This window comes from Monodon monoceros, unplaced genomic scaffold (assembly GCF_005190385.1).
Source record: "Monodon monoceros isolate NGI ecotype Baffin Bay Population unplaced genomic scaffold, NGI_Narwhal_1 Super_Scaffold_17, whole genome shotgun sequence".
Taxonomy (NCBI): Eukaryota; Metazoa; Chordata; class Mammalia; order Artiodactyla; family Monodontidae; genus Monodon; species Monodon monoceros.
Genome location: NW_021703773.1, coordinates 1,620,845 through 1,645,220, shown reverse-complemented (window position 1 = coordinate 1,645,220; position 24,376 = coordinate 1,620,845). Strand labels below are relative to the sequence as shown.

The following is a 24,376-nucleotide window of genomic DNA, read 5'->3' as shown; positions in this document are numbered from 1 at the left end:
GAAGGTCTTTATTTCATCTTCATTCCTGAAAGATGTTTTCGCTGGATACAGACTTCTGAGTTTACAGTTCTTTCAGCACTTGAGAAATGTCACTTCCTGTCATTAGAATGGTCGTTCACCTACATGTCATCTCTCTCTGGCTGCTTGCAAAATTTTTGTCTTTAGTAATTTGATTTTGATGTGTCTGGCCATGGATGTCTTTGGATTTACCCTATTTGCTCAGCTTCTTGAATCTGTAGGTGTCACCAAACTTGGGATATCTTCAGCCATTACTTCTTCAAACATTTTTTCAGCCCTTTCTCTTCTGTGGGATTCTCAATGCAAGAATGTTAGACCTTTTGTTATTGTCCCAAAGGTGCCTTTTGTTCTTTTTTTTCTTTCTTTTTCCTTTTTTTCCCTCTGTTGGTCAGATTAGATCATTTCTATTAATCTGTCTTCAAATTCACTGACTTTTTTTCTCTTGTCATCTCCATTCTACTATTGAACCAATCCAATGAGTGTTTTGGTTATTATATTTCTCAGTTCTAGACATGGGCATTGGAAGGGCTGCAGCCTGTGAATTATTGTGAAGCGATGGGGAGTTACCCGAAACCCACTGGTAAGTTGAAACACCAGATGTGGATGCCTGTGGCTCACGACAGGAACTGAAGACACTGAGAGATGCTGAGGTGCGTGCGTGTGTCTTGTGCGTTCCTACGCAGCGCGGCTCAGCTGGGTGCATTTTTCCGCATTCACCTAGTGTTTTTCCAGGATGACGTTACGCATAAACAAACGTGGACGTCTAGCACGGGCACCCCCGGGGGCCTGTAAAAGCACAGAGCGCTGGCCCCAGCCCCGTCTGGGATGGAGCCCAGAATTCGCACTCCTGACAAGTTCCCTGGAGCCGTGAAGCGTCGGCACCTGGTCTGAGGACCGCCCTTTGGAAGCACGGCCTTGCGCTGAGCGGGAGCTTTCTGCAGCGTCTAGATCGTACAAGTCCTCTCCGCACCGGCACCCGCGCCCGGCTGCGCGTCCGGACTAAACACGTCACTGCCCTCACGCGCTGGCAGAGAAGCAGCCGCCACAGGAGTCGGCCGGGTGCGCCGGCGCTGCTTCCGGGTGCACTCCGACACTGGCTTTGCGTTCCGGCGACCGACCTCCGGGTGCGCGGCGGCGGGAGGACGACACTAGGGCGCACCCTCGCGCTGGTCCTGCTGGGCGCGCTTCCGGCCGCGCAGGCGCAGGAGGCCGCGAGCCAGACCGGGAGCCGGGACTGCAGGTAGGGGCGGCGGGCCGGGGGAGCGGTCGGCAGGTAGGGGCGGCGGGCGGGCGCGGGGGTAGCTGGGCCGCGTCCTGCCTGGCGCCCGAGCTGGACTTGAGCCGACGGAAACGCCGCCGGGACAGGCTTCAGCTCCTGCCTCTGTTGGTGCCGCGCTGCCACCGCCTCCAGGTCTGGAATCGTCTGCTGCCCCTTTTTAAAAAGCAGGGTTTAGCCGTGTTCTTTGGTGGTCTTGTCTTCTCCACCCTTGCTTGACCTTTACTATAGAACCTTAAGGCTAAGCAGGCATCCGGAATATTTAAAATAATTAATGTACCTGTGCTTTGTTGGCAAAATGGGATTCTAACCAAAATTGTATGGGCGGGGGGCGGGGGCACTAATTCATCATTTCTTCTCTGGTTGGTTGTGTAAATTATTCTGTAGCTGGTAAAAACCAATTTTGTTCCATTGCTTTTCTTTCTTTTTAAATTAAGCTGTGAGTGTATAGCAGTGGGAACCACTTTTTTCCTGTTGCCAGTTTTTTCTTATTGTCAGAAATCCTTTGTGTCTAAACAGTGCCTGAATTTCTCCTACCCGCCTGGACCTTTAATCGTTATTTCTTAATTTGTAGAAGCTTTCAGTGTCGTTTTGCTTATTTCTGGGCGAGAACATTTCCTCAGCCATACAGCCTCTTCCCTAACTCTGGGCAACATACTACAGAAATATGCCTTTAAAAGAAAAAGGAGGGGACTTCCCTGGTGGTCCAGTAGTAGAGAATCCTCCTTACAATGCAGGGGATACGGGTTCGATCCCTGGTCAGGGAACTAAGATCCCACATGCCGCGGGGCAACTAAGCCCGCACACCACAGCTGGAGAGCCTTCTTGCCGCAAAGTGCAAAGCCCACATGCCCTGGAGCCTGGGCACCACAACTAGAAAGACGCCCGCGGCCGCAATGAAAGATCCTGCATGCCACAACTAAGACCCGATGCAGCCAAAAACAAATTAAGTAAATAATAAATCTTTTAAAAAAAGACCATAAGGTGATAGAGTGGGTGAATGACTTCTTTAAGAAGTGGGTGGGACTTCCCTGATGGCACAGTGGTTAAGAATCTGCCAGCCAACGCAGGGGACACGGGTTCGAGCCCTGGTCTGGGAAGATCCCACATGCCGCAGAGTAACTAAGCCCACGTGCCACAACTACTGAGCCCCTGCTCCGCAACAAGGGAAGCCACCACAATGAGAAGCCCGGGCATTGCAACGAAGAGTAGCCCCTGCTCACCGCAACTAGATAAAGCCCGTGCGCCGCAATGAAAGCCCAACACAGCCAAAAATAAATAAAATGATTTAAAAAAAAAAAGACCCTATATAAACCTTCCACATGTACACAGGAAGTGTGTGCAAACCTGAATCACCAGCTGCGGTATGGTCAATCCAAAAGAGCGAAGTAGAGCGTCATGTATCTTCTTCGATAAACCTCAAAAACATAATGCTGGGCTTTTAAAAAAGCAAGTCGTAAGAGGACTTTGTGTCCTGCATCCCCGATACAGAGGGATTCTACGCCATTTTATATGAGGGACTTGAGCATCCACAGATGTTGGTTTTCGCAGGGGGTCCTGGAACCAATCCCCTGCGGTTACTGAGGGACGAACAGTACAACACTGCTTGTATTAATATAAAGTTTGAAAACATACGTGTATTATGTGTTGTTATTTATGGGCACATACTCATGTGGTGAGAATAAAAAGCACACATGGAAATTATTAAAGTTCAGCTTGCACCCCCACGTCACGTGTGTTAACACAGATGTCTGAGCTCCACCTCAGAGTTTCTGGTGCAGTAGGTGTGGGGCAAGGACTTAAGAACCTGCATTTCTCAGAAGTTCCAGGTGGTGCTGCGGCAGGTACAGGGACCACAGTTAGAACTACTGACATACCAACTTGAGGATGGGGACTATTTCTTGGGATGGAGCAGAATAGGACTGCGAGGGGCCCCTGGCTTCAACCATGTTTGTAATAGGTTATTTCTTTAACAAGGGGATGCAGTATTACTTGACAAAGCTGGATGGGTGCTCATGATCTTACGTTTTAACTTTCTTTATGCTTGAAACATTTCAGGAAAGAAAAAAGATCCTAGTCGGTGAGGAAAATGGATTGGAAAAGAGAAGGCAGTGGGAGAGTGCGTAGGAAAGCGTTGCAGAAGCCCAGGAAGGTGATGCTTAGACCAGGGCGGGGGAACGGGGGCGGGGGGATTGGGTGTGAGCAGATTTGGGAGCTTTGCAGAGACAAGTGACTGTTGGTGGTGACTGGTTGGTCTAGTGGCTCCGGGGAGGGAAGAATCAAGTCACCTGGTTGTGTGCCCGTCACAGAGGGGAACCCTGTGTAGTGGGCATGCTGGCGACCGGAGAGACAGAATTCAGGTATGGATGTTGCAGACCTTGAGGGGCCAACTGAGCGAAGTGTAGGAGAAAGAGCCAGGCCACAGAAGAGGCTTGAAACAATCAGCGTGTACACAGCCGCCAGAGCCACATGTGGGGACGAGACCGCGTGGAAGGCGTGGAATGGAAGGGGGGCCCACGACATCCAGAGGGATGCCGTCACCTAAGCTGGGCTGGCTGGCTGCTCCCCGCCACCCATTCTTGTGCGGCCTGTGAGCTGAGGATGCTTTTCACTTTTTTAAATGTTGGGGGAAAAATCAAAAAAACATGTGGCATGTGAAATTCGAATCTCAGCTTCCATGAACACAGTTTTGTTGGGGCACAGTCATGCTCGCTCACTTGTGTAGCATGGCCTGGCTGCTGCTGACAACAAGATGAAGTAACTGACAGTTACCTGGTCGCTCGGCACCACTGCTTCTCACCCCGCACATCACGGTGCCGTGGCCACTCGATTCCTGCTTCTGACCCCTAAACCTGAACATTTGCTGTCTGATCCTTTACAGAAAATAGTTCTCTGCTCCCTGACCTCAGGTCTAAGTTGACACACTCTTGGTCACTTTAAATGCTACAGAGGAGACATGGCCGTGGTTTTGCCCATTTCTTTAAGGTCACCTTCTAAGAATCAGGCGTCGGTGGAAGAAGCTCAAGAGACCGTGAGGCCTGACTGGTGAACGTCGTCATCATGTCCACAGGAGTCCTGGAAGATGCCTGGAGGGAGAGAGGTGGAGAGAAAGATGTGGGCCCGGAATCTCGGTGAGGAAGGTGAGCAGACAACTCCCTGCAGCATTGCTGGGCGTTGCTGACAGGACTCAGGTGGCGGGTGAGCATGTGGCATCGTCTCGAGAAAGGAGCTGTTAAATGAGGCTGGAGCAGTCGAGTAGAGCCAGGGTCTCTCGAGCACCTCGTCATGACGGCAGGGATGAGCAAAGCGGCGTGTTCTCTTCTCATTAGGAAGAGTACGCTGACCCGTAGAAGGGTCCATTACTTCTAAAATTCCCTGCTCAGCAGAAGAGTGTCACTCCTGACCCTTCACCTGCAGCCTTGTCACTGGAAGAATACAGTTGTCACTCACTGAGATTGCGAACACTGAAAACAGCAGATTTGAGGGGAAGAGTTGAGTTTGGGAAGTTTTTTTTTTTTTTAAAGGTTTCCCTTTTCTATTTTTTTTTTTTTTAAGATGTTGGGGGTAGCAGTTTATTAATTAATTAATTTATTTTTGCTGTGTTGGGTCTTGGTTTCTGTGCGAGGGCTTTCTCTAGTTGTGGCAAGCAGGGGCCGCTCTTCATCGCGGTGCGCGGGCCTCTCACTATCGCAGCCTCTCTTGTTGTGGAGCACAGGCTCCAGACGTGCAGGCTCAGTAATTGTGGCTCACGGGCCTAGTTGCTCCACGGCATGTGGGATCCTCCCAGACCAGGGCTCGAACCTGTGTCCCCTGCATTGGCAGGCAGATTCTCAACCACTGCGCCACCAGGGAAGCCCAGGAAGTATTTTTATATTTTAATGTTGAGATTTTATATATACATAAAAATACACACCACGTCTTCTTTATCCATTCCTCTGTTGATCGACGCTTAGGTTGCTTCCATGTCTATTTATATGGTAAATAGAGCTGCAGTCAGCATTGGGGTGCATGTAACTTTTCGAATTAGTGGGGTTTTTTTTTTGCTGGATATATACCCACAAGTGGGATTGCTGGATTATATGGTAGTTCTAATTTTAGTTTTTTGAGGGACCTTCACACTGTTCTCCATAGTGGCTGCACCGATTTACATTCCCACCAACAGTGCAGGAGGGTTCCCTTTTCTCCACACCCTCTCCAGCGTTTATTGTCTCTTGTCTTTTTGATGATGGCCATTCTGACAGGTGTGAGGTGATATCTCATGGTTTTAATTTGCATTTCTCTGATGATTAGCAATGCTGAGCATCTTTTCATATGTTGGCCGTTCATATTGTCTTTGGAAAAATGTCTATTCAGGTTTTCTGATCACTCAGCCATAAGAAAGAATGAAATTCTGCTATTTGTAACAATATGGATGGACCTAGAGAGTATTATGCTTAGTGAAATAAGTCAGAGAAAGACTAATACCGTATGATGTCACTTATATGTGGAATCTAAAAATAAAACCAACAAATGTATATAGCAAAACAGAAACAGATATAGAGAACAAACCAGTGGTTACCAGTGGGGAGAGGGAAGAGAGGGGGAAAGATAGAGGTATGGGATTAAGAGTTACAAACTCCTATGTATAGAATAGGTAAGCAACAAGGATAATTGTACGGCACAGGGAATACAGCCATTGTTTTGTAATACAGGAAGTCCCCTACACATGAACCTTCAAGTTGCGAGCTTTCAAAGATGCGAACCTATGTTCCATCATCGTCAGGCGTGAGTGAAATGGCAGCTTGCCCTCCGTCTCCTATTGCTGACGATCCTTCAGCTCTGCCATCTCCCACCTCCTCTCCCTCCGCCACTCAGTAACTCTTCTTGCCTGTTCACTCGATGCCAGCCCCTGTGTGCCGGCTGTTGTACTGGACTACTGGCTTTTCAAGGTACTGTACTGGAAGATTAAACATGTTTTCTGTATTTTTTGTGTTTGTTTGTTTTTTATGTATTATTTGCGTGAAAAGTATTATAAATCTATTACAGTACAGTGCTATAGCCGATTGTGTTAGTTTGGTACCTAGGCTAACTTTGTTGGACTTAACGAACACTATCTTGGAATGGAACTCGTTCGTAGGTAGCGGACTTGCTGTAGCTTTAGATGGAATATAATCTAGAAAAATACTGAATCACTATGTTGTACACCTGAAACTAATACAATATTGTAAATCAACTATAATTCAATTTAAAAATTAGGTTGAGATATATTTTACAGGCTATAGATTTGCTATTGTAAAGTGTACAGTTAGTGATTTTTAGTATATTCACAAGGTTGTGCAACCGTCACCACTAATTCCAGAACATTTTCATCCAAAAAGAAATCCTGTCACATCAACTACCTCTCCCCATGTCCGCTTCCACCCAGGCCCTGGCAACCACTGATCTACTTGCTGTCTCTGGACTTCCCTGTTCTGGAATCATATGCTATTTCCCTTAGTTAATTTTCCTGAGAATAATGTTTTCAGTGCGTGTTGCAGCATGTATTAGTGCTTTATCCCTTTTAATGGCCGAATACTCTGTCATTGTGTGGACACATCGCGTTCTGTTTATCCAGGTGTCATCTGATGGACATTTAGGTTGCTTTCACTATTTGGCTGTTATGAATAATGCTGCTGTGAACATTCATGTACAGGTGTTTGCACGAATGTATGTTTTCAGTTCTCTTGGGTAGATACCGAGCAGTAGAAATGGTGGTAACTCTGTGTTTAACCTTTGAGGACTTCAGACTGTTTTCCACAGTGGCTGCTCCATTTTGCATTGTCACCAGCAATGTATGAGGGTTTCCCATCCACACTTGTTACCGCCTGGTTTTTTGATTATAGCCATCCTAGAGGGTGTGAGGTGGGATCGCGTCGTTTTGGTGTGCGTTTCCCTGGTGACTGTTAAAGTTGAGCGTCTTTTCATGTGCCTGTTGGCCATCTGTATATCTTCTTTGGAGAAATGTCTGTTCAAGTCCTTTGCCCATTTTTAAATTGAGTTATTTGTCTTTTTATTGTGGAGGAGAAATATTATTTTTGAGTTGTCCACCAGACTCCAAGTAGAGGTGTCAGGAAAGCAGGTGTGGAGCTCTGGGGAGACTGGGACTGGGCTTCACACCTGGAGCTCAGCGGATGGGCGTGGAGATCTCCCCACCCCGGGAACGAGGGCGGGGCCAGGTCCCAGCTGCAAGTGGTTTCCTGGGAGCCTAGTGCAGAGCATTTTCAGGAGGAGGGAGGGAGTGGTTAGCCAGGCCAGGTGCTGCCGAGGGGCCAGGCCTGCACGTTGGCTGTTGAGCTTTGGCACAGGGTCTGTGCCGTCAGTGGTGTCCCGTGTGCCCCAGTGCTGCGGTTAAGCCGGCGCACAGTGGTACAGCCACATCGCTCGTCGGGGTAGTGATGCTCCCTGCGCATGGCAACCAGCGTCCGCCCCAGGTACCCTGAGTGTCCCGCTCCCGATGTCCAGGTCCCTCCCCACCCTCCACCGAGGCAACCGGGTGGTAACGCCTGCCTCCACCCCGGGCCTCGCACCTGCTCCTGGGTGGGAGCCCACTGGATGGCGAGCGCCCCTGCCTCACCGTGGCTGCTCACCTGCGTGCCCGCCCGTCTCCCCCTGGTCGTGTTGCCCTGCGTTCTCATCAGCGCTCGTTCTGGATTCCCGCTGGGACCTCCCACCCTGGGGCACCTTTCACGCCTTTGCTTCTTAAAAACATCAGGGGGCTTTTGAGTACCTTGCAAGGAACATCCCAACCCCTCAGAGTCCCAGCCACACCCCGACCCCAGCTTCTCTCCTGTCCACCTCCTGCCCCAACCCCACTGGACTAACAAAGCCACAGTTTGCTTTCATCTTACTAGCTGTTCAGTGCGTATCTACTCAGCGCAGACAGCTGCAGGGAGACAGAGACAAAGTCAGACCCAAGACTCCCTCCTGCTCGAAGCTGTAATAGGAAGCAACGATTCTGGGAGGAGCTGGCATCGAGCGTTTGGTGCAAGGCTGCTCTCAAACCCTCTCTGATCCTCACGGTGACCCTGAGGCCCGGGAGGCTGTGTCACCCTCAGTCTTTCCTGAAATAAGATGGACCGTGACTACTCCCTGTTTCACTGTCTGTTTTAGGAGCTCGCAGAAGCCAGCGCCATGGAGACGAGGCCCCAGGGGGGCAGGAAAGGGCACCCGCCCAGGGACGTGCCCCCGGTGGTGGGACTGCTGCTGTCCATGGCCCTCATGAACGCCCTCCTCTACCTCTGCCTCGACTGGCTCTTCATCTCGCCCCGGCGCTCCACGGAGGACCCCACGCGCTGTCCCTACGGCCACTTCCGGATGGGGCCGACGAGCAACTGCTCCCCGTGGCTGTCCTGCGAGCAGCTGAGGACAGAAGTGAGGCAGATGAAGCGTGTCGGGGAAGGAGCAGTGAAGAGAGTGAGTCCCTGGCTCACCGCCCGGGGCAGCGAGTGGCCCAGCGGGAGGGGGGCTGGCATCGTGTGCCGGAAGCCACGAGCCCAGCCGCCAGTGCCTCCAGCTGGGACATTATCCTATAGAGGGAGGTGAAGGAAGGAAGCGGCTAGGTGCACCAAGGAGTACTCTGCTTCATTGTTGACAGTAATAGAAAACTAGAAGTAATAACTACAGGGCAATGGTTAAGTTATGGTCCAACCACTTGTAGAATATTCTACAGCCAGTAAGTGTAGTTAGGAACCCTCGGCAACATGCAAAAGCTCTCATTATGATAAGCAGAAAAGCAAAATAGAAAAGTGTGCAATATGCAGTTTTCATCTGCAAGATTGTATATGTAGAAAAATATTAAAATGATAGAAAGTGTGTTATGGTGAAGGAAGATTTGGGGCAGTTTTTTTCGTTCTTATTTTTCGAACTCTATAGTGGTATTATATTGATTAAAAAATTTTTATTTTAAAAAGAGAAAGCAAAGGGGCGATTTCAGTTCTCACACAGAAGCTTCCAGAGCCCCGTCTCATGGGCTGCATTTCCGCAGTGGTTGCACTGAGACAGGGTGACTCCAGAAGCCAGTGAAGGGTGTTGAACAGGACAGACCCTCTGTGAGGACGCAGCGAGTGACCGCAGGGCTGCAGCTGGATAGACAGCTGCGTCCCTGAATGGGGAAAGGATTCACCTTGAAGGAGGGAGTCAGAGGGGAGAAGGGAGGGGAATTAATGTGAGGTGAAACCATGAAGCCAGGTGACAGGAAGGTAACGGGTTTCTTCAGATTTGCCTGCTCATTGTAGTGGGTGCTGGGGGCGCAGCAGTGGACAGAACAAAGGCCCTTAAAGCCGGCTGGGGAGTCAGACAGTCAAGAAGACAAGAAACAGGTGCGTAGGAAGCTGTGTTAGTGACGTGCTCTGAGCCAGTGGGGCAAGGGAAGAGCCGCGGGCTTGTTACTCCAGGTGGTCAGAATGGTGTGGTACTTGGGGACAATGACCCAGCAAGAAAGATGGGGACCAGCAGACGCCCCTGGGTGGGATGTGCCTGCTTGTCCAGGACCAGAGGCAGGATGCGAGGAAGGCGTCAGAGGTGAGGGTGCCCCGGGGCTGCTGGCCGCAGGCACCACCTCGGGCAGCGTGAGTGGAGGGGAGGACTGCTGGCCTGTGTGCAGAGCAGACCCGGCCGGGCTCGTGGGGAGTTTGGTGACAGGTGGCTACAGCTCAACATGAGTGTCAGCACCGGACACGGTAAGAAGTCAGTGGGTTCTGGTTGTATCTTAAAGGTGGGGGCGGTAGGACGTCCCAGTAGACTGGACGTGGGGTGTAAGGGAGGGGATGACGGAGGCGCCCGGCTGGGGCAGCAGGGAGGACAGGGTCTGCGTCACCTGCTCGGGAAGGCCCTGTGAGTGTATGAGGTGACCATCCTGAGCCGTTTAGGTGGCCAGGCAGGGACACGGGCAGTCGGGTGTACAAGTCTGGCACTCGAGGGCGGGGATGGAGATTTGGGTGGTGTTGACAGCATTGGGCTCAGCGGTCACCAGGGAGGGGAGCAGTAGAGGACTCACAGCCAGGTAATTTCTGTCTCCTTCGGAGAGGGACCCTGAGGGCCGCCCCCTTGCTTCCATGCTGCTGTGCTCGCTCAGAACGTTTCTGGAATTGCTTTTACCCTGAAGGATGTTTTTGAGTAGCTTCCATGGTGGCAGATTATTGTTTGAGGACAGACTTGATTTTACGGAACCTCGCAGGTGACACCCAGCCCGCTAGATTCAACAATGTGGAATGTGGTTTGTTCCACTGAGATTTTGTTTCTTTGGCTGAAACTTGCCCTTGGGTCACAGGTGTTCTGAGCGCAAGATATCAGCTCCACTGGGAGCCCCATCTGTCCTGCCCCGTTGGGACCCCGGGGCCTGTGCATGGTCCGGCCCAGGGCAGTCCCCTGACCCTCCGTCTAGGCACCTACTCCAACAATCCTGCTGCGGCCGCCCTGCCTACGTGGGCATCCCTCCTCTCTGGCACCCGTTCTGGGGGCATAGTTTCTCAATAGGAATTTCTGTGACCAAAGTTCCTGACATCCCTGTCTGACCTCCACCCCGCCCCTCCTGGCGCCCCGGCTTCAGTAACTCCTCGGGGCCTCGGTGGGCTGATCCCACCACCTTCTCCCTCTCTGACCCTCCCGCCTGTCTGCATTCCGACTCACCCAGCAGCAGATTCTGCTGCTGTGCCCTCGTCACTCTGGCGCAGACACTGGCAACATCTCCCTGCATCTCTGTCTCCATCCTGCCTGGCGGGGAAAGCCCCACACCCGGTTGACGCCAGCTGTGTATCTGCACTTGGGCAGCTGTCCTGGAGGCAGAGAGGAATGCCACAACCCTGCCATTCCGGCACGACCACAAACCTCAGCACAGCCCAGGGGTCAGGCTCTTTTCCCTTAGTTACTTTTTCCTCCCATTCTCTGAGACAGACGTTTCCTTTAACAACCCCCTCGTTGTTTCCTTAGACGTTTCCTTAGCTGGTGATCTTGCTACTAAGATGTTATGAAAACAGAAGCCACCCAGAGGCCCTGTCCTCATCTGCCCACCCGACCTACAAACCTTCCAGCTCCGGGGTCGTCCCTGACTGCTCACAAGTTCCCTTTAAATGATTCCCCCTTCCCTACATCATCGCTCTTCCCCACTCTGAAGGTGGTCCCTACTGGCTACACACAAACGCTCGCGCTTTCAAAGAGAAAACCCTCTTCCCGTGATTCCCTGTTGCTTCCCCTCTGCTTCCTCCTCACCCATCCACCCTTCCATCCTCCTCCTGAGAGGCTCCCAAACACCAACCTCCAGGGAGACGCTCTCACCCAGCTTCCTGCTGACCCCTGGCCAGATGTTGCTCTGCCTGCCTCTCACTTGACCTTTCCTGCAGCCCGGGCTCCTCGACTTTCTGGTTTTCCTCCCCTGGGCAGCCCTTCCTATTTACTCTCCCCTTGGCTTCTCCTGTTCGCTCTTCTTGCCTCAAGCAGCGGTTCTTAGCCCAGAGGCGAGGCTACTCCTCAGGGGACGTTTAGCAATGAGTAGAGACCCCCGTGTGGCTGTCACAGCTGGGCGTGGGGAGGTGACATGGGCGTCCAGTGGGCAGAGACCAGGGGCGCTGCTGACCACCCTGCCATGCGGGGACGGCCCCATCCCCAGCAGGTGGCTGCGCGGCCCGAGGTGGCCCTGGTGCTGAGGCTGAGAAACCTTATTCCTCCCATGGCTTCCAGGGTCCCCTTCTTTTGTCTTCTTGGGATGCACTCTTAGGTGATTTAATCTATCCATTGCTCTAAATGCATTTTATGGGCTGGCGACCCCCAGCTTGATACCTGCAGCCCGTCCCTCTCCCCTGAGCTGCAGGTCTGTGTATCCACCTGTACTTGACCTGTCTACTTGGAAGTCTCTTGAGAATCTAAGTGTGACCAAGGTGGAACTCTTGGTAATTTCCCCTCTGAAGCCCGTTCTTCCCCAGCCCTCCTGTCTCAGTAAATGCCAGCACTCCCCCCAGTGGCGCCGGCCAGTCCAGGGAGTCAGCTTGCGTCCTCTCACCCCCTCCCCCTGACTAGGCCAAGAGCAAGTTCTATCAGGTATGTTTTCAAAACATTTCCCAACTTGTTGGGTAACCCCTCCGTCCCTGGCCTTGGAACCGGCCTCCCTGCCCACCTGTGCCCTTCTCCAAGCCCCAGGCAGGCATCTTGCAGACACACTTCAGACCACACATGTCCCTTCCTTAAAGCCCAAAGCATCCTTAGGAAAAACCCCAAACCCGGGCCCAACCTTCCTCCTAAACTCACCCAGGCCGGTCCGGGTCCTCACCCCACCCTGCAGCCACCCTGCCCTTTCTTTTGTTCCTTGATCAGACAAGCCCTTTCTCACCTCGGGGCCTTTCCCAGCCTGAAATCTCTTCCTCCCCATCTGCCCGACTCCTCATGTCCAGATCTCAGCTCAGATGTCACTTCTCTGAGAGGCTTTCCCTGACATCCCTCTCTAAACCCATCTCACCCCCTGCCGTGGACCCTCCCATCTGGCATCTGGTTTGTTGTCTCGTATAAATGCAAGCTTCCTGAGGGCACAGACACCAAGTTACCTGTGTGTCCTCAGCACCTAGCCCGTGGCTGGTTCATAGAGCAAGTCTAGCCCGTGGCAGGTTCATAGAGCAAATTTTAGGGGCCTGAACACAAAGGCTCATTGGCTGAATCCACATAAAATAAAATACTGGCTTATCTTTGACAGTTTCCTCACTATACAAGCACACCACCCTCCCCCCTTTCCCCAGGCTGTGTTTCTGGTTTGTGTTTGGAATTGCTGGGGCCACAGATCTTTTCCTGCAGCTGGTTTGGGGGCAAGGCCGACTGCCCCTGTTTTTCCTTTTCTGCCCTTTGATTATGAACGCAGCGCATCCAGCTCGGATGTTCGAAGGAGCTGGAGCCCAGGGTGAAGGCCCTTCACCTGCCCCTCCCCGCTGTCCCGTCTGACGCCTGCAGGTGACAGCGGGTTCAGCCCTTTTGGATTTTTAAACCCAAGATGACACTGAACGGACAGGTACGTTTTCTGCCAGCTGCTCAAGGACAGCAGCGGCCACGTCTCAGGGCTGCCAGTTTTCTGAACCTCAGACTTGGGCAGCAGTGCTCGTGAGGAGGAAGGACTGCAGTAGAACCGGTGCTTCCGGGGGCGGACACTCCACCGTGCTTTGTGGACACCAGGCACCATCCCGGCCACTCGTGTCCACCTGGGGGAGCGGAGGCGGTGTGGCCCCGTGCAGCGTCTGTGTACTTAGCCGCACAACCCTCCAGCAGAGTTTTCTCAGTTACGTGGTTTTTCCTTTAAAATTAAGGTATGGTACTTTAAAAAGCCATAACATTTGAGTTGGCTCCCATCAGAAGAATGGATTCAGCTCTTACTCTGTCGCCCTTTTGTTTTGTGTAACCCTTAGAAGGGCCGTGTGTGATCTGTTCTTACTGTGGAAGGCTGGCGGGAGCGCAGGCGTGGCATGAAATAGCAGCGTCTGCCCCTCGGTCTCCCCTGCAGGCTCCACCTCCTCATCCTCTTAGCCTTGGACTTCTCCTCTGTGCGCACTGCCAGCGTGGCCTCTTCCAGCCCCGTATCTTTATCCCCTGAACGAACTCTGGACTTTCCTATCCCCTGCCTACCCCGCATCTTGGATGTGGAATGTCTTCCCAGCCTGAGTGTGTCACAGGCCATCCCCTTAGCCGGCTCCTCCTTCACCGCCGCATCACCCTAAGGACAGCCCCATCCATCCAGCTGCCTACCCCACAACCCGGGAGGCATCCTTTGTTTTCGTTTTTGCATTTGATTTTTCTTTTATATTGGAGTCGAGCTGATATACAGTGCTGTGTTAGCTTCAGATGTACAGCACAGTGAGCCAGTTACACATATACATGTATCCACTCTTTTTCAGATTCTTTTCCCATATAGGTCATTACAGAGTATTGAGTAGAGTTCCCTGTGCGACTGAGCAGGTCCTTGTTGATTATCTGTCTTGTATATAGTAGTGTGTATATGTTCACCCCAAACTCCTAATTTATCCCTCCCCGCCCAGGGAGGCACCCTTGTCATCCCGCTTTCTCCACAGCCACGTTCAGTCTCTCAGCAAGTTGCAGTGTCTCCACACGCAGGAGAGACCTGGAATTTGGCTGCTCCTCGGCTTCTTCCCGGCCCCCTTCCCGCCCAGGCCTCTGTGCCTGGTACCTGATTATCTCAGCAGCCTCCAGATCGCTCTCTGCCTCCACACTTGCCCCTTCAGATGCTCTCACACAGCAGCCAGCTCCTCCGTGTAGGGTGCCCTGTCTCACGCTAGTCCTTTCGGCGACTGAAGGCCTCTCCCAGCCTCTGCTCCCCTCCCCCTGCTCAGACACTGCAGCCCGTGGACATATCCCACCCCAGGGCCTTTACCCTGCTGTCCTCCCCACCTGGGACATGGTCCCAGATGCCACGTGGCTCCATGCTCCACCTCCTTCAGGCTCCTGTTCGAGCCTCACCCCAGTGAGAGCTTCCCCAAGCTAGTAAAGCTGTAAACCCTTCCCTGCTTAATTTTTCTCCAAAGCATGTTTTACCTTCTAATGTACTTTACACACTTCCTATTTATTTTCTCTCTTGTCCACCTCCTGCACTAGAATGTAAATTTCATATGGGCAGGGATTTATTTCAGTTTTTTTAATTGACATAAGTACTTGTTAAATGAATGAAGACAGATTTGACATTGTACTACAGAAGACCACATAAGCTAATTATCTTCTAAAATTTGTCTTTACATTTGTAATAAAGGATCACATGAATAATATATAAAGAACTAGATATTAATAAGCACAAAGCAAACAACCCTAGAGAAAATACTGTGAAGGACAATGAACAGACTTTCCACAGAAGAAATACAGAAATGCCCAGAGGGTGAAAAGTGCTCAGTCTCATTAATAATCAGGGAAATACAGATTGGAACAGGAAAATGTTTTTCATCCATTAGATTGGCACAGATTACCAAGATTGGTAACACCTAGTGTGGTTAAGGCTCTAGAACACAAGATCTGTACACGATTGGTGAAAGTACATGTTGGTACTTTGAAGGGTCCTGATAGTACCTCGTCTTCATTCAGTGGTGCATCTACTTACCTAGCTTATAAAAACACTTGCACATGTGCACAGAGATGTAAACATAAGGCTATTCATTGCAGAATTGTTGTTGCTAAGAAATAAATGGGAAATAGTTTAAATGTCTATCAAGTCTTTAAAAATAGATTACATAAGATCTTGTTAACTGTTTATGTAAAATGATAGAGCTGTGTAGAAAAAAGAACCTAATCCATTCTGACAGCATCTGTTCCAAATTTTATGAATTTTTATTATATCATACTTTAGTTTTAAAAAAAAGAAATGATCGTCTGTAAAACTGAAAATATACCAGTATAAGTAGTACACCCGTACTATGAAATATTCTGCGGCTTTAAGAAGAATGACCTAGATCTATATATACATTACGGAAAGATTTCTGAGGCATCTGTTAAATGAAAAAAGCCACCTGCAATATAGTTGTCATATTCCCACTTTACATAATAAACTCAAATGCTATTTGGTAAATGGACATTAATACATGTAAACGCATAGAGAAACTTCTGGGAGGTTACCAGCCAAATAGTTAGCTAGTTTCCTTTGGGTTGGGAGTAAATGCAGAGGAAGGAGTTCTACTCCTTCTGTATTTGAACTTTTACCAAGAAAAGTATTCATGATTATTTTTATAACTAAAGAAAAAAGGTAAAGTTGGTTTCTGAGAAATGATTCTTAAACTTTAACTTGCAAATATTTAATATTGGAGGCTTCAGATATTTGTGAGAGAGCCCAAAGACTAATACTACTTAATAATAAGTAGTATTTAATCTTTCATTTATCTGAGGCACAAAAATGGATTTGTCATAAACGAGGGTTCAGGAGGAAGTCACGAGGCCTGTAGCCGAACGTCTCCCGCGTTTCTTGTTGAATAAATGCATAAACCGTGGCAGCTTCTCTAAAGTGATTACTGTTTTGTATGAAAAATGGGCCTGGACACCAAAGCCGTCTGCTAGTGCTGGTGCCGACCACGAGCAGGAGGGAAGCCCAAGGGAGTGATGGGCTCAACAGAAGCAGGGTTTTTTTTTGTTTGTTTGTTTTGTTTTGTTTTGCGGTACGCGGGCCTCTCACTGTTGTGGCCTCTCCTGCTGCGGAGCACAGGCTCCGGACGTGCAGGCTCGGCGGCCATGGCTCACGGGCCCAGCTGCTCCGCGGCATGTGGGAATCTTCCCGGCCCGGGGCACGAACCCGTGTCCCCGGCGTCGGCAGGCGGACTCTCAACCACTGCGCCACCAGGGAAGCCCAGAAACAGGATTTTTATATTGGAGTCAGAGATCAAATACAGTGCTGGTGCAGATCTATGGAGAGAATAAAATGTGTTCTGTATAAAAATAAATAAAATATATATTCATGAAACTTACAGTGACTGTAGCAGCCAGAGACATATGGCTTCTTAATAGAAATTATCCGTAGTGAAATTTCTCAAATTCGGATTTTTGAGAAGGTCTTGAAAGATTTCTCTTTTGAATAAACGGTCAACAGCAGTTAAAGGGTTTTTCCATTAAGGAACCTCCCTTCTCAGGCCCAAAATAAATCTTCACAGTCCTCTAGCCCACCTCCATTTGAAATAATAGTTTTTAGTTCTTTAAAAAAAATGTTTTAAAATATAAAAGTAATATATATTCATTCTGGAAAAGTTATACCAAAAGGTATGAAGGAAAAAAAAAAAGCATATAAAGAGAACAGCAAAAATCCTTCGATTCCTATGTAATTTTGCCTTGTTTTATGTAGTTAGAACAATGGTATAAAAACACTTTGTATCCTTTTCATTTGTAACATGACTTTTACCTGTGAAAACCCTATCAGGGTCTGCATTTTGCTGAGCCCTGTAACCTTCCTTGAGTGGTCCTGCATAACCGGACTGCTCCCCGATTTTTGATGGATGGATAGCTTCCAGTTATGCTTTTATAAATAATGCCAGATTTTTATTCTCAGAGCTTTTTAGGTATTTCAGATTGTTGCCTTAGATAGATTGTAGATTTTAATGTTAAAGGCTCTTGATAAATATGCCCCAAGTTGCTTTCGTAAGCTTTATTTTAACAGTGAAGAAGAGGAAGCCAGAGGGACACAGCCCACGGGGTCAGGAGCCACCTGGTGCGGTGGAGTCCTGACCCGGATCCTGTTTTCTCTTCTGCAACTTTCTGCCTTCCCTTTGGGGACTCGAGCAGAAGATCAGTGGTTCTTATTTCTTTTTTTTTCCATACCACTTTATTTATTTATCTGTTTATTTATCTATGTATGTATGTATGTATGTATCTATCTATCTAAGCCGCAGAGCTCACGGATCTTAGTTCCCTGACCAGGGATTGAACCCCGGGCCCATGACAGTGAAAGCGCAGAGTCCTAACCACTGGACTGCCAGGGAATTCCCCTGTGGTTCTTCTTTGCCAGCTGATAGAAATGGGAATCCAAGGCTGCGTGGTACAGCGGCTCCTCTGCCAGCTGTGTGCCAGGACAGCAGGTCCAGAGTGTGCCACTTCAGCTCCTGCTGTTACAGCTGAAGTCACAAAACCACGGACCTTGTAAAAATGTGTTCCTTACGTAGAGTCGTTCCTGTTTGTGGTTTGCTCTGACACCTTTTAAAGCGAATGGTGGCGTTGTGTGTGATGGGCTGGCTGGGCTCGGTCCCTGTGTGGCGTTTTCCACCTCTCCACTCACCACTTTTCCAGCCTTCTCCCACCCCGACCCCGCTTCGTGCTGCCCTGCTTTGGTCTGTCTGCTACTCCCTGCCTTTGTTCGTGCCGTCCCCTCTCCTGGGAGTGCCCCCCATTCTCCACAGCTGGCCTGCGAGCCCCTTCATCCCACAGACCAGCTTCCAGGACATTCCCGCGGGCTCTCCAGACAGCCCTCAGCACCCGGACCAGCTGCCCAGCCTCCTCCGCGCTGGGCCTTCGCCCTGACAGGGCATTTGCCTCACCCGGCATCTGGTCCTGCCTATGAGCAAGTCTTTGGAACAGTCTGTGCCTCGCTAATGTCTGTGTCCTCTGCACCACGTCTGACACTGAGAGGCATTTGCCGTGTTGCTTCCTGGCTCACCAGCTGACAGGGGTTCCGGGTTGACGTTCTCTGTGGCTGTGTTCCAGGTGTTTCTGTCCGAGTGGAAGGAACGCAAGGTGGCTTTGTCGCGGCTCACCAGGCTGGAGGTAAGAGACGACTTCCTGCACGGACTGCGGATGCTGAAGTCGTTGCAGAGTGAGCACGTCGTCACGCTGCTGGGCTACTGTGAGGATGACAACAGTATCCTCACCGAGTACCACCCCTTAGGCTCCCTTAGCGGCCTGGAGGCGACGCTGAACCTCTCCAAGTACCGGAGCACGAACACATGGCAGCACAGGCTGCAGCTGGCCCTGGGCTACGTGGCCATCATCGACTTCCTGCACCGTAGCCCCCTGGGCACGCTGGTCATGTGCGACTCCAGCGACCTGCCCAAGACGCTGTCCCAGTACCTGCTGACCGCCAACTTCAGCATCGTGCTCAACGACCTGGACGCCCTGCCCCTGGTGAACCGCAGCACCGGGGCCCTGGTGAAGTGCGGCCACCGGGAGCTTCGCGGGGACTTCGTGGCCCCAGAGCAGCTGTGGCCCTACGGAGAGGACGTGCCTTTTCACGACGACCTCATGCCCGCGTATGATGAGAAGATCGACATCTGGAAGATTCCAGACGTCTCCAGTTTCCTTCTGGGGCACGTAGAAGGGAGCGACATGGTCCGATTCCACTTGTTTGATATTCACAAGGCGTGTAAGAGCCAGACGCCTGCAGAGAGACCCACCGCTCAGGACGTCCTGGACACTTACCAGAAGGTTTTGAATCTACTCAGAGACACCGTGACATCTCAGACAAGAGAGATGCTGTAAAAACCAGTGCAGTCGGTGAGGTATGGGAGTCAAGGATCGGATGGAAGAGTTACAGTGGTTCCGCTCTGATGGTGAGGTTTTTGCTGCTTTGACCCATGGTTCTTCCATCCGCGTGCACAAGTGAGCGGCTCCCTATCCTGGCCGCCTGGCAGGAGTTACTAAGCCAGAGCAAACCGGGCTTGATGGGAGCCTGGCTTCAGGCGAAGGTGCAAAGAAGCAGCGAGTGTGGCCAGTATCTGAAGGAAGTAACAAAAATGGAGCTACAAAGAGGCTTCCCTAACACCTAAATTTGTAAGCTTGTAAGAAATGTGTGTAGAGAGGTTTTTAAATTGCAGTTTACGGAAGAAACAAGCAGTAGTACTCGCTTTTTTAGGTGAGTATTGCGGTGTATTTCACTGGTACTGATGGGGCATCTCTACCATTTCAAATGATTGCTCTGTGAAGCTCCCGTGCCATTCCCTTTCCAGCAAGCTTGCACGCTCTTTGAAATTTTGAATGGATAAGGAACATTTAAAATATCAAGTATGATGGAGATTATGTTACTGCCTTGGATGGTGCTTGTGAAATTCCTACTTACCTTCCAGCTGGATTTTCTGTGTCCAAAATTAATTATTGTGAACATTTTATATCAACAGTATCTGTCACTCATTACTGGAAGGTGTCAAGCCCTTCCACTTGAGTTGCATGATTGAATCCTTCAAATAGCTCTTTCCTTGGTCACTGTCATCCTTGTTTGCAGGGGATGATGGATTTGGTGCATAGTCATCATCACCAGTAAGGGGGTTAAAGCTGACTGAGGGGCAAAGATGCTGTGCAGCCGACTGCCTGCCCCTGGCTTGCACAGGCCTCACAGTCACTGGAGTCACAGGGAGCTGGGCCCTGACCCACAGGCTCTGACTCAGTCTGTCTGGGTGGAGTCCGAGAGTTTGCATTTCTCACTGGTTTCCAGGTGATTCTGGTGCTGCCAGTCTGGGGACCACATTTCGAGAACCACTGTGCTTAACTGTCAGGGAGGGCAACCCAGGCAGTGGGATAGGGAGTATTGTCAGTATTATCCCTATTCTACTGCCTGTGGTTGATCGGGTCCTGTGGGTCCTATGGTTCGTCAGAGAATACGCTTGCCCAGAGTATATGAACTGCTACTTTCTGTTATAAAAATGCTGCCAGAACCCACTAGGACGGCTGTAATCAGAAGGATGGACAATAACAAGTGTTGGTGAGGATGTAGAGAACTGGAGCCATCATACACTGCTGGTGGGAATGTCAAGTGTTCCAGCTGCTTTGGAAAACAGTCTGGCAGTTCCTCAAAAAGTTAAAATAGAGTTACCATGACCCAGCAGTTCCCCTCCCCAGTATTTACCTGAGAGAATTGAAAACATGGCCATGAAAGAACTTGTACATGAATGTTCATAGCAGCATTACTCGTGAGAGACAAAAGATGAAAATAACCCAAATGTCCATCCACTGGTGAATAGATAAAGAAAACAAAGAAAATGTGGTCCATCCATTCCATGAGGTGTTGTTCAGCCATAAAAAGGAAAATAAGTACTGATACATGCTCCGACATGGATGAATATGCTAAGTGAAAGAAGCTGTCACAAAAGACCACATTTGTATGATTTTATTTATATGAAATGTCCAGAATCGAGAAACCCATAGACATAGAAAGTAAATTAGTAGTTTCTAGAGGCTGGCAGGGGCTTGGGGTTGAAGAATGGGGAGTGCTTGCTTGTGGGTACAGGGTTTCTTTGGGGGTGATGAAAATGTCCAGAAATTATGCAGTGGTGATGGTTGCACAACTCTGAATATACTAGGTAACACTGAATTGTACAAAAAAGGAAAATTCTATGGTATGTGAATTATATCTCAATAAAGCTGGAAACCACCCCGCACCTCTGCCACAAGACCATGTACCTCTTATGACCCTTTTCACTTGATGTAGTAGTTACTGTGTGGAGTTGCTGATTTGAAATTACCCTATTCATGTTGTAATTCTGGTTTGAGGGTTTTCTCGGTTTGGTGACTTTGCATTGGGAGCAAAACATTGTTTCAAATGAATTTGTTTTTAAATATTGATGATAGAGCTAAAATGAACAGCATGGTGTAAGGGAGGGGACGCTGTCAGGATCAGAAGACCTGAGTTATCGTCCCAGCTCTGCCTCTGACTCATGTGTGGCCTCAGACAAACCCATTTCTAAATGAGAGAGTTGGTGAGAGGCATTTCCAACTTCTGCTCTGCCTCTGAGTTCTCCCTGATGCTTTATCATGCCAGTGCCAGACACCAAACTGGCCCTGGCCCTTCAGGTTCAATCTTCAGTACCAACAGAACTGCAAAATCATAAGAGGAACTTACATGCTCACTAAAACCTGGGTGAGTTCATTGCCCACATATTCAGCAAAAGTATAATCAGGAGAAGAGGCAGATGAGGTGAGCCATTCTCAAAGCAAAGCCCAGGATTTAGTGGTCTCTCTACTAACCTTATTCCAAGTTTTTTTTTTTTTTTAATCACCATGGGGACATCACTGGAGGTCCAGTGGTTAAGACTGTACACTTCCACTGCAAGGGGCAAGGGTTTGATCCCTGGTCAGGGAACTAAGATCCTGCATGCCACGTGGTGTGGCCAAAAAAAAAGAAAAAAAATGATCACTACCATGTGGTTTATAGTGTGTTTTCTCTTTATCTCATGTGATGCTACAAACACCCCAAGCTTCGGAGAGCCTCCAGGGATTGTAAATCGTTCAGCAGAGACAGGACACGTGAGTGTCCTTAAAACGAGGCACATGAGGTGGGAGTGGGGTGGAAAGCTTATCTCACACAGGATGTGTTAAAAAGGTCCTCTATGTATCCACCCTCCCCCCATTATTTTAAAAATAAATGTCAGTTTCAGTAATCACTATTCTCATATGACTTTTAATCATTTAACATAGGGGTCCCCAACCCTGGGGCCACAGACCAGTACCAGTCTGTGGCCTGTTAGGAAGCGGGCCGCACAGCAGGAGGTGAGCGGCAGGCAAGTGAAGCTCCATCTGTATTTACAGCCACTCCCCATTGCTTGCATTATCGCCTGAGCTCCACCTCCTGTCAGATCAACGGTGGCATTAGATTCTCATAGGAGCGCAAACGCTACTGTGAACTGTGCACGCGAGGGATCTAGGTTGCGCACTCCTTATGAGAATCTAATGCCTGATGATCTGAGGAGGAGCTGAGGTGGTGATGCTAGCACTAGGGAGCGGCTGCAAATACAGATTATCATTAGCAGAGAGGTTTGCACAGAGACCATAATAAATCAATTGCTTGCAGACTCATATCAAAACCCTATGAGTGAGTGGTAAGTGAAAACTACGCTGCTTTTGGTGGCAGGCTTTATAGTGGCAAGTGAGTTGATGGTACTTCAGTCATACAGCTGCATCTGATGGCGGGCTCTGAGTCAGAATCCGACACTTATTTTAGTCCGCGTGTGGCCCGCCCATTATTTTATTTACCACTTCCATCCGTGCCTCTTTCCTGCACTGCACACTTGTCTCAGTCACAGTTTTGGTAAGCCCACAAGCTAACCCTAGCCCACATGAGTAAAAAACAAACATCGCTGGAGAGCTTCTTTGGAAAGGTGGAAAGACCCAATGATGAGACAACAGAAAACTCTAAGACTGCCAACAAAAAGAAAGCTGCATTTAGAAGAAAGTGCCAAGAGCCCTACTTAAAGTACGGGTTCATTGCAACAGGTGATTCACATTCTCCAAGCCTACTTTGTACAATATGTGGCGATCGGCTATCCAATGAAAGCATGAAACCTTCAAAACAGCTTCACCGCATGGAGACCAAGCACCCTGCATTAAAAGACAAGTCTTTGGGGTTTTTCAAAAGATAAAAAAAAAAATGAATACAAAGAACAGAAGTTCAATTATTGAAGTCTACCACTTCATCAAATGTGTCTGCACTGAGAGCATCATACTTAGTGGCTAACCACATTGCTAAAGCTAAGCCCTTTACTATTGGTAAAGAGTCGATCCTGCCTGCTGCTAAGGACATTGGTCGTGAACTTTTAGGAGAGGCTGCAGTTCAAAAGGTGGCACATGTTCCTCTTTTGGCTGGCACTGTAACTAGAAGAATTGATGAAATAGCAGAGGATATTGAGGCACAATTGTTAGAGAGGATTAGTGAGTCACCATGGTACGCAATCCAGGTTGACAAGTCTATCAATGTTGACAACAAGGCAACAATGCTTGTCTTTGTGTAATATATTTTTCAGGAGGATGTGTATGAGGATATGTTATGTGCACTTTTGTTGCCAGCCAACATCACAGCTGCAGAACTATTAAAGTCTTTGAATGATTACATATCAGGAAAACTGAATTGGTCATTGTGTGTCGGTATATGCACAGACGGAGTGGCTGCCATGACTGGACAGCTTTCTGGTTTCACTACTCAGGTCAGAGAGGTCACTTCTGAATGTGAGTCTACGCACTTAGAGAAATGCTGGCTAGCCGAAAAATGTCACCTGAACTTAATTTTTTTTGTGTGGTACGTGGGCCTCTCACCGTTGTGGCCTCTCCCGTTGCGGAGCACAGGCTCCGGATGCGCAGGCTCAGCGGCCATGGCTCACGGGCCCAGCCGCTCCGCGGCATGTGGGATCTTCCCGGACCGGGGCACGAACCCGTGTCCCCTGCATCAGCAGGCGGACTCTCAACCACTGCGCCACCAGGGAAGCCCATCACCTGAACTTAACATTTTGAAGAATGTGATTAAAATTATCGACCACATTAAAGTACACACCCTTAACTCACGTCTGTTCATGCAGCTCTGTGAGGAGATGGACACAGAGCACACACGCCTTTTCTTATTCACAGAGGTGAGATGGCTTTCTAAGGGTAGATCACTGGCCAGAGTTTTTGAGTTATGAGAGCCGCTCCAGGGATTTCTTTTAGAAAAACAGCCACCACTGGCAGCATATTTCAGTGACACGGAATGGGTCGCAAAACTTGCTTACTTGTGTGACGTATTCAACCTGCTCAAAGAAGTCAGTCTGTCACTTCAGGGGAGAAGGACAACTGTGTTCAAGTTGGCATTCAAAGCCAAACTGGAATTATGGGGGCGACGAGTGAACATTGGGGTTTTTGACGTTTCAAACATTAGCAGAGATTTTGAAA

At 49.5% G+C, this 24,376-nt stretch overlaps 1 protein-coding gene across 4 annotated transcripts; it reads left to right on the top strand.

Moving 5' to 3' along the window:
- Window positions 1–1,204: 1,204 nt before the first annotated feature.
- On the top strand, window positions 1,205–22,049 carry POMK (protein O-mannose kinase). Of its 4 annotated transcripts, XR_003794218.1 has the most exons (4): window positions 1,205–1,258; window positions 3,353–3,446; window positions 4,280–4,434; window positions 5,986–6,074. XR_003794218.1 is itself a non-coding variant. In XM_029226448.1 (3 exons), the coding sequence occupies exons 2-3, from the start codon at window positions 8,444–8,446 to the stop codon at window positions 19,226–19,228; spliced, it is 1,053 nt and encodes a 350-aa protein (XP_029082281.1). In that variant the 5' UTR covers window positions 1,246–1,258; window positions 8,423–8,443; the 3' UTR covers window positions 19,229–22,049. The 4 variants fall into 4 exon arrangements, 3 of the variants coding, with proteins under 3 accessions (XP_029082281.1, XP_029082282.1, XP_029082280.1); XM_029226448.1 differs by lacking the exons at window positions 3,353–3,446; window positions 4,280–4,434; window positions 5,986–6,074 and adding exons at window positions 8,423–8,725; window positions 18,458–22,049 and having other exon boundaries at window positions 1,246–1,258; XM_029226449.1 differs by lacking the exons at window positions 1,205–1,258; window positions 3,353–3,446; window positions 5,986–6,074 and adding exons at window positions 8,423–8,725; window positions 18,458–22,049 and having other exon boundaries at window positions 4,332–4,434.
- The last annotated feature ends 2,327 nt before the right edge of the window (window positions 22,050–24,376 follow it).